The 13,837-nt window shown below is 41.0% G+C and overlaps 1 protein-coding gene, 1 long non-coding RNA gene and 2 pseudogenes across 2 annotated transcripts; 3 read left to right on the plus strand and 1 right to left on the minus strand.

Annotated features, from left to right (window-relative positions):
- Positions 1 to 438: 438 nt before the first annotated feature.
- Positions 439 to 7,352, minus strand: LOC130699873 (synaptojanin-1-like; annotated as a pseudogene).
- Positions 7,353 to 7,968: 616 nt separating this feature from the next.
- LOC130699875 (endocuticle structural glycoprotein SgAbd-1-like) lies at positions 7,969 to 10,456 on the plus strand. Its single transcript, XM_057521947.1, has 3 exons — positions 7,969 to 8,011; positions 9,687 to 9,978; positions 10,061 to 10,456. Exons 1-3 carry the CDS (start codon positions 7,969 to 7,971, stop codon positions 10,356 to 10,358), a joined length of 633 nt encoding a protein of 210 aa, XP_057377930.1. The 3' UTR covers positions 10,359 to 10,456.
- A 491-nt stretch (positions 10,457 to 10,947) lies between these two features.
- Positions 10,948 to 11,801, plus strand: LOC130699872 (uncharacterized). The gene is made up of 3 exons (XR_009003547.1): positions 10,948 to 11,047; positions 11,130 to 11,230; positions 11,317 to 11,801. It is a non-coding gene; the product is annotated as an uncharacterized LOC130699872 (long non-coding RNA).
- Positions 11,802 to 12,688: 887 nt separating this feature from the next.
- Positions 12,689 to 13,569, plus strand: LOC130699871 (endocuticle structural glycoprotein SgAbd-1-like; annotated as a pseudogene).
- The last annotated feature ends 268 nt before the right edge of the window (positions 13,570 to 13,837 follow it).

A 13,837-nucleotide genomic window follows, 5' to 3' on the forward strand; every position in this document is an offset into this window, starting at 1 on the left:
ACTAACGTAATCCCTCACCGTACTCGAGAACACGTAGTTTCGCAATGACGATGAATTCACCATAAGCCGTAATTGATTTGAATTCACTACTTCCATTGCTAGAACTAAAGTCAAGGACTATTACGGATTATGCATTTTCCTGTACTCTCTATTATGATAAATTGTATCATTCTACCAGATTGAAGTACGCCTGTCATTTTTTTGTGGTTCAGGCTTGATGGATAAACTCTGCGTACGTAGTAGTCCTGTTAAGCAATCTGCTTTCTTTACACGATTAGATTTCATTTGAGGACAATCACTTAATGATGTTCTTGATCAATCGCATAAAATTGAATGAAAAACATCAAATATTTTATCTCTGGGGCAAAATATAAAAAAAAGGTGAATTTAACAAACACTTTGTACCTATTGCTGTTAATTGTTTATCTCTACCTGTTCGCACGACATGATCTCTTCCGTTAAAACCTCTAAAAGTGGAACGGCATTGCGGTCATGGCGTTTGAACATTTCGCGAGGACGATGGAAAGCAAGTTCCACGTGCGTTCCGCCTCTCGACCCCTTAATGGGCGCAACAGGCTGCTTCATTCAGCCGCTGCGAGGGGCGCGGTCGAGCTCAAGTAATTTACATCACTGATTTATGAAAACTAGACCGTTAGTTTCCTGTAAAACTCTTATAAAAAAAAACGGCGTCAAATTTTGTTACCTGAATACCGTCGGTGACGGTACCGCAAAATTTAATCAGGATTTTCCGAATATTCTCGTGAAGTGTATTTTCATCGAGGCACCATGACGTCTGTTCACTAGCACACGCACCCGCAATCGGGTCAGAGCCTCCCAACCACGTCTTCCAAGACCCATAGAGTTTTTTCTATGCGTGTAGCAAGAATTTCTATGTCTATGAAGGCCATCACAGGCCTATCATCACTCTGTTTTAGTTCTGCACGACCGTAACAGGCAGTTCATCCTTGGTTTTTGACCATGATCACGTCGTTTGCGTAACAGTACACGATCTATTCATGCCGGGGTGTCATAATCGTGAGAGAAAGGATAGTATTTGTGCATTGGCGAAAGCTGAATTCACATTCAACGTAATTCACGAATGCCTTGCGCTTGTTGAATATTTTTAAACGAAATCTGCTGCTCCACTTTGCTTCCATGATGGAGAGAGATGCGTCGCGTGACCTTGCGTAGTCAGCATTGCGCTCAACCCACTGAGATTGGCCACCGGCAAAGTGGCTGCAGATAAAACACAGCGAAGTGTTGCGCAGCAAAAAGCGGATAGGTACGCCACTTTTATTTCCCATTGCACCACCAAGCCCGGTTTTGACTGACTCTGTGGCCACGTCTCACACGTCAACCGCTAATTCGTGCCGAATAAAAACGTAGCGACATACGCCAACAAGTTGAACATAGGTCAGTAACGCGAATGGGCGATCCCGTGAAAGCACCTTGAACGAAATCATTCACACATTACTGAATGTCTAATTGGTTGATTTGATGTCAACTAAAACCTTTTGTAGCTCAGTTGCCTAGGCTTTGGCGTTCTCACTGCTCGCTGCCATCCATAGTCTTTGGTCCACCCTGTTAAAATAATACCATGGTTGTTAAGTAGAAGCTAAAAGCAGCTAACACAAACAGTCACTTTTATAACCGATAACTCCGGTTCCAGGGTAGATTTTACAGATTTCGTTTCCGCTGTTCACCCACGTTGACCGGAAAAATAGCGCGAACTTTGTGTTGTTGTTGGGTTTCGTTTGAGGTTCTGGAGCATCCAATTGAAGCACTAAGATCTCTAAGCCGATGAATTCTGCGCACTATTTACAAGCTTGTAACAATATTCGAAAAATCGAATCACGTTCAAATTACCGTTCAAATTTGTAATTTTTACCAGTTTGTTCGGTCAAGACAGTCGAGGCAGTTGGTTGGGATAACTCCTTTTTGTTGAGATAAAACTTGCTGATTCTTGAATAAGAAGAACGAATGGCGCTCAAAGATAGGCTGCAGACTTTGTTTGAATTTTGCGTGATTCTGGAGGTTTCCACCTCTGCATTCTTGGTGATAGTCGAACATGGTATGAGGCATCGACTCATAACAGCGTTTCTGGTCAGCTTGGAAGAGTTGACTAAGTGAAGCTTCCCCTTCTTTTGCACCGACCATGTAGAGACCGAGTAGATTCACGGTAGCTGTGTCATGATAACGCTCTTGCATGAGCTTCAAATGGCGTTCTAGAGCTGGTGAAGAGGCCTCGGGGCCGCGTGAGAATCTCACTTTGTGCGACCCTACATGAACTCCTGGTTTCAACGTACGGATTTCAACACTGCCACATGTAACTCGTAACAGCCAGTGAGAAAAATCAATTCCATAGTGTTGCAATGGTAAGTGCAAAAGCCTGCCAATTTTAGAGGATCATTTTTTAAATTATAATTGTACAGTCAACCAGCCTATAGGGAATATCTACCTATTCCAGAAGAATAGGTAGATCTGTTGTCTGTTCCACGATTTTGCTGAAGCTTTTTGGTGCATACTGTAGCATCAATTGGGTCTTCACCAGATGACTAGAGGAAATAGAATGTTCCAGAGTTAAACAGCTTCCAAAAGCTCGGTCACTCTTTCTTCTTCTACTGTCTGTGGCCCCTTCAAAGGTATAAAAGTTGTTTGATTGATGCGAAAAACTTCAGATTCCCCAATCTACCCAACAGAAACACAACTTGTAACCAAGACTAGGTATTGGTAAGACAACGTATATTACAAGGGCCTATCTCCTAAATAAATTGAACTATCGAAGTTCAAAATTATTTTCAATTTTTATTCTAGTTCATTTGACAAACCTGTATTAACTAGTAGTACACCAACACATCCCTGTGAGTCAGAAAGTTTTGTATACAACATTTTTACTATGTCAACCTCAGCAGGACCTAGCAAATATTTAGGAGTTATATATGCAATTATTGAAATATTGCGATGTTTTATGCAAACCTCAAGGTTGCCGTTTAGCAACACCTAGAGTGACTGTACTGTTTTAATGTGTGAGTGACCTAAAGGGAGCATCACGTGGAAATACAAAACTCAGTTGTTGCAAAGTGAAGTATTATAGTATTCAATTTAATATTCCAACAGGTTATGGGCCCAGTGCCATTTGAGTACTGTCAATTAACCTACAGAGCTACTAAGAAATATTATTCACTGAAAAATGGCAACTGGAGTGTTTTCTTCAAAAGATGTGTCTCATGTTTCAAAATTTAACGGTACAAATTTTTCATTTTGGAAGTTTCAAATAACCCTCATTCTAGGGCAACATGAGTTGTGTGATATTGTGCTTGGTAAGTCAACAAAACCAGCACCTTTGCCTGCTGGCAGTGATGCAGTTCTGATTGCTGCACGAGACAAAGAAATCATGTTGTGGAACAAGAAGGACAATTCAGCTCGTTGCTTCATTGTCTCCACCATTGAAGAACAGGCACAAAGATCACTGATTAATTGCAAAACTGCTCATGAAATGTGGACCAGATTGAAATCTCAACACGAGCAAAATTCTGAAGAAAATAAGCACTACTTGTTACAGAAGTTCTATGCATATGAATATAAAGAAGGTGGTAACGTTACCAGTCATATAACTGCAATTGAAACAATGGCAACAGATTTAAGCGATCTTGGAATCTCATTGCCACCAGAACAAGTAATTGGAAAGATTATCATGACTTTGCCACCAAGTTATAGGCACTTTCATTCTGCATGGAACAATGTTGAAAGCAACAAGAAAACAGTTGCATTATTAACATCAAGACTTAAAGCGGAAGAAACTCTTCATTAGTTTCAAGAACTCGGAACGGCTGACAAAAGTGATTCAGCTCTTTTCTCGCGAAACCAGAAGGAAAAATCAAGTTTTAGGGAAACAAATCTTACAACAAGCCTGGAAATGGAGATCAAAGAAAGCCATGTGGCTTCTGCAAAAAGAATGGTCACAAGTCAGGCCATCGTGAAGAAGATTGTTGGAGAAAAGCTTCATATATCCAAGGAAGACGAGATGCTGGCGATACAGCCTACGCTGCAACCAATTCTGGCCATACTAAACAAACAAATCCATCTAATACTCCAAGCAGTGATGACGACTATGCATTTGCCTCAAACATCCCTGAAATGGACAAGCATGAATGGTATGCGGATTCCGGGGCAACATCTCATATGACGGACAAACGGTATTTCTTTGAAACATTCCACTCTATCAAACCGGGTAATAGGACAGTTCGAGGTATTGGCAAAGACAATGCCTTACTTTCTGCTCATGGCATAGGGAACATCCGCATTAAGAGTAAAGTCGGTGGAAAATGGTCATTAGGAACTATTCATAATGTTTTATATGTTCCTAATCTCGATGCTAATTTATTTTCCATTGGAGTTGCAACCCAACGGCGAATCACTGCTACCTTTCAAGACGATCGAGTAACCTTGTCAAAGAATGGAAAAAATGTTGCATCAGGCACTCGTTCAGGAGAAAAATTATATCGAATGGACTTTGTTGTATCAGAACCAACCATGGAGACAAAGGATTTTGCTGCTGTTGCACGAGATGGAAACATTCAACTGTGGCATGAAAGACTTGGCCACGTCAACTTTCCAACCATCAAGAAGATGCAATCATTGTCGCTGGTTGAGGGAATGAAATTAACTTTCGGCTGTCAAGATACATCGATTTGTGAAGGGTGCATTATGGGCAAACATCATCGCCAACCATTCCCAAAGGATGGTCGCACCCGTGCTACAAGAATTGGACACCTTATGAACATTGGTTCAACAGCAAACCGGATCTCTCCCATCTTAGAGTTTTTGGATGTGATGCATATTTACATGTGCCTAAAGAAGAACGTTCCAAGTTTGAATCCAAGAGTCTCAAGTGTTGTTTTGTTGGTTATGCAGATACGCAAAAAGGCTTTCGCTTGTGGGATCCAGCTAATCGTAAAGTTAAGATCGGACGAGATGTACGATTTGACGAACAATTGAGTTCAAAACAAAGAAGCGGTACTGAGAGTTTTAGCGATCCAATCACCCCAGTTGAGTTTGAAGTGGGCGGGGATTTGCAAGTGTCCACTGGACGTGCCGCCGAGTTTAACTCTCTGCCTGGGGAGACTCTTGATAATGTTAAAACAACAGAAGATGCCAATGAACACGAAGAACCTTTTCATGGCTTTGAAAGTACTGATACACCAGACAACGAAACTAGAACACGTCAATCTACACGGATCATCAAAAAACCACAAAGACTGATAGAAGATACAAATTTTCTAAGTTTTGATCAGCATGTCCCACAAGTCCTTGATGAACCACAAACGTACGAAGAAGCAATGAACGGCCCTCAAGCAAATCAATGGAAAATTGCAATGCAGGAAGAACTCAACTCACTAAAAATCAACAACACCTGGAGGATGACCAGCCTACCACCAGAGAGGAAGCCAATCAAGAACAAATGGGTGTACAAAGTAAAGTACTCTACGGATGGACAAATCCAACGTTTCAAGGCACGCTTGGTTGCCAAAGGTTTCTCCCAGAAAGAGGGCATTGACTACAATGAGACTTATGCTCCTGTGGTTCGCCATGAGTCACTTCGGATGGTAATTTCTATTGCAGCAGCAAAAAATCTTGAAATCCTTCAACTTGATGTGAAGACGGCTTTTCTTCACGGTGACCTCAAGGAAGAACTGTACATGGAGCAACCCGAGGGTTTCGGAGACACAAGTAGGCCAAGTGATGTCTGTCATTTGCTAAAGAGTATTTATGGTTTAAAACAAGCCTCTCGTTCATGGAACGAAAAATTTGATCAATTTCTTAAAACCTTTGGATTTATCAAGAGCTCAGCGGATCCTTGCGTCTATTTTCAAGGCCAAGGTGAATCTGAAATGATCCTTACACTCTGGGTTGATGATGGACTGCTCTGCGGTACACACCGAGCTCTACTGAATGAAGTGGTCAGACAACTTAACAAAAACTTCGAAATCACATCAGGAGAAGTCGATTGCTTTGTTGGCATCTCTATCAAACAAAACAGGATTCAACACACAATCCAACTTAGCCAGCCTCATTACATCAAGAGAATCCTGAAACGCTTCAAGATGGAAAACTGTGACTCAAAAGTCGTACCGGCCGATCCCTACACAATCCTCTCATCGGAAGGCAATGATGGTGAAACGGTTTGCGCCGATCAACAGTTATATCAAGAAGCAGTGGGGAGTTTGATGTTTATTATGGTATGCACTCGTCCTGACATAGCATTTGCTGTGGGGCAGGTTGCCCAATTTTGTCAGAATCCGAAGAAAGCCCATTGGAATGCAGTAAAAAGGATTATGGCTTATCTACGTGGAACCTATAACTATGGAATTGTCTACAGAGGTGACAGAGGTACGAATGAGTCGAATCGCCTGACCATCTACTCAGATGCTGACTATGCTGGCAACGTGGACACTAGGCGTTCCATATCTGGTTATCTCCTTGTGCTCAATGGAGGTCCTGTATCCTGGGCCAGTCGCAAACAACAGTGTATCTCTCTTTCGACAACGGAGGCGGAATTTGTAGCCATGTGCGAGTCAACAAAGGAATTGATATGGATGCGTCGACTACTTGCAAGTGTTGGATGTGAACAAACTGGTCCATCGACTCTCTACTGTGACAACCAGGGTGCTATCAAGTTAGTACACAATCCGGAATTTCATCGTCGGACGAAACACATTGATGTGAAGTATCATTTTATTCGCCAGCAGTTCCAAGAACGATCCGTAAATGTGGATTATGTCAACACAAAGTTTAAACTGGCAGATCTTCTCACTAAGCCCTTAGGAGGTCCTATTTTTCGGGAAATGCGGAGCAAGATTCAAGTTCTTCCATGTTCGGTTTGAGTGGGGATATTGAAATATTGCGATGTTTTATGCAAACCTCAAGGTTGCCGTTTAGCAACACCTAGAGTGACTGTACTGTTTTAATGTGTGAGTGACCTAAAGGGAGCATCACGTGGAAATACAAAACTCAGTTGTTGCAAAGTGAAGTATTATAGTATTCAATTTAATATTCCAACAGCAATTTTGTTGGTTTGTTTTTTAGCTTTTTTGTGAAAAAAATTAGTTTGATTACCCAAAGCAGCAATAACTAAAGATTCAAAGAGAAAGGCTTCGTCTCGGTTCCGTTGTTAGAGCAAAACACTGTCCGGTCCCTGTCCATTAATTTTATGCCAAATCTTGTAACATTTTCCCATAGCCATTTTCGTGATCTAAATTTCAAAATACTACCTGGTCGATTGTATTTAGAATGTCATTAGCTAATGTGCGACTTCGAATCAGTTAGTACGTCAGGTGTGATTCCTTCTGCTCAAATCAATTGAAATCAGCTGTGATAGTCCAAATGGTACCGTGTTTATTGTGTATACTTGGAACGTTGAACGCTATGGCGAGGAAATCACCGTGGAAATCGAGGCGCCATCAATTGTGGAAACCACCACTGGAAGGGTTTTCGCGGAACAAATTTGATGAAATCGTGGAATATTTTATCATACGGATAAGATGAAGATGAAGAGCAAGAAGGTGGGGGTTCCCATCAGTTATCTTATAATAATAGAAAGATACAACTAGACAATTTGAAAACTATTTATATTTTTTAAATCAAAATGAAAATTCAAATAAAGTTCATTAAACGATTTCTTACGAAATTCATTTATTGACACTAAAAACGAATCACTGTTCGGGACTCCCGCAACTTCTTACAAACGCAGTTTTCGTGCAGAAAGACACGTATAAAGCACTTGTGTGTGCCTCTGCTTATTGGAGCCGTGGTGGCCATCTCGTGATCCAGTTGTGAGTCGCGGTTCACAACGCATTGCGTCACCGTTACGGTTCCCGTGAGTTGAGTTTCACCCTGCTACGCCATATGAGGTGTCATCGGCATGCGTCTGGAACAAACTCATGTAATAAGGTGCTAGGCAATACTGAGATGTCTAATCATCACGATATGCCTTCAAACGGTGAAGAAACAAGTAAAAGGGCCTCTCGATGCGTTGAGATTGAGCATTGAGAACCTAACCGGATTTACACTTCTTCCATAACCGCCTTGACGAACAGTAAAGCTTGTTCAAAGTATCTGATGGCCTATAGACTAGGCTTCTTTGGGAGGGATCATCAAGTTGATAGTATCAGCTTGGTGGTGTTGGTTGATTCTCCTGTTAGAAGAAATCTACCCTAGTGGTGATGAAGTTCATCTACCTAAATTAAGTCACAGATGCTTTGGATGCGGGGCTTTAGTAGTTACGTAACGTAGCCTGTTGAAGTCAAGGAGCACTTTTTACCACTATGAATACAGGGCCTTGCGTTAAAAACCCGTGCAAGTTCAGAGACGGAAAACACTGTATTTTACGACCCTCCTGTAGTTTAAGCGAAAGTTTATCCTATTGTGGAGTTAACAGAATAACAGTCGGTAAGGATTACTACGATACTAGGTAATATTAATATGTCTTATCATCACGATATGCCTTCAAACGGTGATGAAACAAGTAAAAGGGGGGTTTGAAGCCAATTGCGGAGGGCACATGTTTCCCTTTTTATCACTTACACACGATGTAAACCTTTTCAAAAACTCGAAAGAATCTGATTTAAATTTTGTTCCTATTACATTTTAGTTTTCAGAAAGTCAGTGGTCGACAATCATGAATAACATTCACTTGTGGGCTATTCTAGTTGCCCATTTGGGACATAGTGTAGTGTTCAGCAGCCTTTGTGCTGTAGTAAGATGGGACAACAAGTTGTGGTGTAGTAGGTAGGATCCACATAGTACAAAGAGCAGCCTTGCTGTAGTAACTTGGGGCAGCGTAGAATTTCGGGGCTTCAGTGTAGTAGGTTGTCTCAGCGTAATAAGATGGAGTAGCTGCGATATAGCATGTTACGGAGCTACGTAATACTTGGGCGCCTCTGTAGTGGTGTAGTACAACGCACTTGTCGTGTAGCTCGGAGCAGAGTAATATATTATGGCCTCAATGTAGTAAGCCGGAGAAGCGTAGATTGTGGTGTAATACTACGAGCGCGAATAGCCATTAGTATAAGTACACTAGTGAACGAAGAGGCGTGTAACAACGAGGGATACCAGTGAGCGAACCAAGAGGTAATAGAAAATAAAAAAAAGAACGTGATAGAGTGGGCGATACCAGTGAGTGAAATAAAAGGCAATGGGAAAAAAATTGTGCGATTCCTCCTATAGCTGGCGATTGAGGTTGGGTTTAATAGTCGTTTGATTTTTAGTTGGGAGGAAAAGAAGGAACCTTTCGTTTCACAGGAAGCCAGTAAATAGAAGAAGGTAGGCATGGCGTAAAATAAATCTATCTTTTTAATGTTTAAGGCGGCTAAAAGTATCCATTATGGGTGCATCTTAATCACAGAGGTAATGTAAACGAACTGCTCAGACATGGTAAAAATGTAACGTAGCTCAATCCCAGCGGTAACCTTTCGAGGTTGAAACTGAAACGTGAGACAATATGACAGAAGAAAAAAAAAGAAAAAGGGATAAAAATAAGGCAGCGGCCATCATTATTATCATATTAAAAATTATTATCATTATTAGAAAAAAACAAGAGAAGGAGTAAAGTAATAAAAAAACGAGATTACGTCATAGCTGTTTTTCATTATTAGTTTATTTCAGCAAATTCGCTATTTAATACCAAGGTTTATTGAAAGAGGAACCTCTTCGACTTGCCGCTGTTCCATCCAGCTACAAGCCGGAATACAAGGCACCCAGCTACCCAGCCCCAAGCTACCCTGCACCAAAGTACCCTACTCCTAGCTACCCCGCACCGGCCTACCCTGCATCAGCCTATCCTGCACCAGCCTACCCTGCACCAGCCTACCCCGCACCAGCTTACCCTACTCCCAGCTACAACAAGGATAACAAATACGCTGGTATCACCATCACCAGCCAATCTGACGAGCGCAATCTCGATGGCAGCAGCCAATGGAGGTGAATCTATTTCATACTTTATACTCATCATTTTAAGAACTAAAGATAACCATAAGGCAAATTTTATTATTTCAACCCATAGCTATGCCCAGTCTGACTACACCACTCGCGAAGAGTCTCAGGTCCAGAAGAAGATGCAAGGAGTCACCTACGATTCCTACGGCAAAGAATCGTACGGTGAAGTCCTAGGCAACACTAACAAAGGATCCTCTTACTGGGTTTCCCCTGAAGGCCAGAAGTTCACTTTGACCTGGGCCGCTGATGAAGCCGGTTTCCAGCCCAAAGGTGATCACTTGCCCGTCGCCCCCGTCCACGAATATGAGCTCCCTGTTGCCGCTGTTCACATCCCTTTCAACGGCAAAGGCTATAAGATTTACTAAATTATATAAAATCCTGTCTGAACACATTATTTAAATTTCTGTACTGAATGCACTGACATTCTTGTATTATCGGTACAAAAAATACATGTTAATATGAATGTCAATCTAAAATCACGTCAGAAAAGTGTGGGTTTGTGCGTCGTAGCCGTATTAACTTTAACCACATTTTATAATCGACGTGGGCACCTATAGTTTCTTCCATTTAGAAATAAGTGTTGGTTCCCAATGCAACCAACCCACGTAGTCGCAATTTAAAGTTATTCAAACTGTTCCGATCCTTAAGTCACTCTTTCACCCATTATCGCCTTGGAATTATCATCAGATTTATCACTGAAATTCGAGTGATTAACTTAACCTGTATAGATATTTACGAACAGGCTTCTATTAATAAAATTATTTTCATGGAAGAAAAACAATTTTACGTAAAAAATGTTATGATAGATGAATTGTTTAGTGTAACCAGCATTCGTAACGGGAATCTACCAGTCCCCCTAGAAAATTAGGAAACTTCTCTTCAGTTTGCCGCTAGGTGGCAGGTAAACCGCACATTCACGGATATCTTCTAATTTTTTAGTCGTCTGCTGTGTATTCTATATTGTCACATCAGTAATTCTTCAGGAGTACACCAGTCGCACTTAAAAGCTAAAGTCAAGTCAAGTCAATTCTTCAGGAGCAAACAACAATCAATGGTATTTGCAACATTATCATTTATTGCTTTTAGCCAACAATCAAGCCAAAGGTATTCTTTACTCCGCCATGCATTAAATGAAGCTGTGCGTGAGACCTGCGTTCGAATGTGTGCAAATCGACAAAATTTGTGCTCACACAGAGAAGTAACGTCTTTCAAACTGTTCATGCCCTGCGTGATAACGGTAAACGGATATGAAGACATATCATACTTTTATTTCACATCAGCAAATTAAACTTGCATAGTACATTAATATTTCAATCTTAATAGCCAAGATCAGTTTGTGAATAAGGAAGAGCAGGTGCAACCTGGAGTTCATATTTGGAACAGGAGCAACTGGGAGCTCATAGATATGGACAGGAGCGACAGGCAAGTGTTCACCGTTAGGCTGGAATCCAGCAGTCCACGTTGAAGTAAACTTCTGGCCTTCAGAGGAAACCCAGTAAGATGACCCTTTGGTGGTGTTGGCTAGGACTTCGCCATTAGTTTCTTTTCTGTAAGAGTCGTAGGTAATTCTTTGCATTTTCCTCTGAACTTGACATTCTTCAGGGGTAGTGTAGTCAGACTGGGCATAGCTTTAGGTTGGAAAAATAAATTTTTTTTAATGTGAGTGTCTTTAATCCCTTTGTTAATAAGTGTAAAACATGAAATGTACTTACTTCCATTGGCTGCTGCCATCGATGTTGCGCTCGTCGGATTGACTGGTGATGGTAATGTCAGCGTACTTGTTATCCTTATTGTACCTAGAAGCAGAATAGAGGAGTAGAGTAGCTGTTAGTTTTGTATTCCAGCTTGTAACTGGATGGTAGGGCAGTAGCAACAGCCAAAACTGCGAAAACAAAATATTCGTTTTTCAATAAGTGATGAAATTGTGAACTGTCACAAACGACACAAGGCGGGCGTGATACGCAACTTCCACGAGAGCGATACACAAACAATAGTTCAAAACAAATGGAAAAATATCTAAAAAAATATCTATGCTGACCAGTTTCATGTTGGCTATTGTGGAAGGCTTAAACAACTGATGACTTCAATGGGTTCCAAATAGTTTTATGTAGCCGACAAAAAAGGGTGTGCAATTTTCCATTCATTTCGTGATTCTTAACCAATTAAAAGACGCGTTCAATATGGCGTGATATTTTTTTTTTGAAAACGTCGATCAACCGTTCCTTGGTGGTTACCTATGGTTTGTATTCCAGACTATCATGTAGTTATTGTTTTCGACAAGTAGGAATCAAAAAGATTGTTTTTTTTTTTTTGTTCATTATAAATCAACATTCACCTCCTCCACTTACGGCTCGCTTTTGAATTGGCATACAACAATTCATTTGCCTAATATTTCCAATAGATTAACATTGAAGTGGTAGCCGGGAATACCAATACCCGATTCAGACAAATGCTATGTTGACGTCTAGTTCATGGATTAAATTTACTATCCTTAGCGAAAGTTAACAGTTATCATGACGAGTTATCATTTTAAAAAATCAATGAGAGTGAATAATCAGATTCTGTTAAAAATGAGAACGCCAGTAGAGCACTATTAGCTCAAATCATGCACAAAAAAGCAATTAGCTGTTACTATTAAGAAAAATTTTTTCGATGTGTTGTCTAACGTGAAAAGTGAGAGTGAACTATTTTTTTGCACAACGCCCAAATTGAGCTGCACAACAACTAGGTCAGTTGAATGTTTCGTACCATTCACTTGACTATATAAGCTTAGAAACGTAGAAACAGAACCATCAGTTGTTTACCAAGTAAACCTAGTACAACATGAAGCTCGTAAGGCATTTTATTGCTTATATTTTCTGAACAACTAAAAATTTTAGATATTTATTTAATTAATACATTGGACGACAGTTTGTTATCGCTGCCGTCTTGGCTGTTGTTGCTGCCGTTCCTTCCAGCTATAAGCCGGAATACATAGCTCCCAGCTACCCTGCAACAAAGTACGCTACCCCTAGCTACTCCGCGCCCAAGTACCCTACTCCTAGCTACCCCACACCAGCCTACCCCGCACCAGCCTACCCCACACCAAGCTACAAGGATAATAAATATGCTGACATTACAGTCACTAGCCAATCCGACGAGCGCAACATCGATGGCAGCAGCCAGTGGAGGTAAATCATTTTCATGGTTTATGCGTAATAACAAAGAGACTTTAGATTTTCATATTTCCAAACATGAAATCCCTTTAACCCACAGCTACGCCCAGTCTGACTACACAACCCGTGAAGAATCTCAAGTTCAGAAGAAGATGCAAGGAGTCGCTTACGATTCTTACGGAAAGGCCACCTACGAAGATGTTATGGGCAACACCAACAAGGGATCTTCCTACTGGGTTTCACCTGAAGGCGAGAAATTCACTTTGACCTGGACCGCTGATGACGCTGGATTCCAGCCCAAAGGTGATCACTTGCCCGTCGTCCCCGTCCATGAATACGAGCTCCCAGTTGCCCCGTTGAATACGAGCTCCCTGCCTCCGTTCACATCCCCTTCAATGGAAAGGGTTACAAGATTTACTAGATTTCCCGACACATGATTTAATATTTAAAGTACGTCCCATAAATTCTGTATATCTCATTTATCGCGAGCGTGGTGTAAATATAAATGCCATCAATCTACCAAGGTGCGTTTTAGTAAATTTCGACAAGCATATGAAGGTTACATTCAAGTTTAACCATCGAACATTCATGGCATCATGCCAATATTCCAATAGTATTTTAGTTCTGTCAGATAAAAACAAATATTACATTTTTTTAAACCTGAAAAACCTGTCTTTCTACTCTTTCAA

The sequence above is a fragment of the Daphnia carinata genome, unplaced genomic scaffold, assembly GCF_022539665.2.
Source record: "Daphnia carinata strain CSIRO-1 unplaced genomic scaffold, CSIRO_AGI_Dcar_HiC_V3 NW_026453093.1, whole genome shotgun sequence".
Classification (NCBI taxonomy): domain Eukaryota; kingdom Metazoa; phylum Arthropoda; class Branchiopoda; order Diplostraca; family Daphniidae; genus Daphnia; species Daphnia carinata.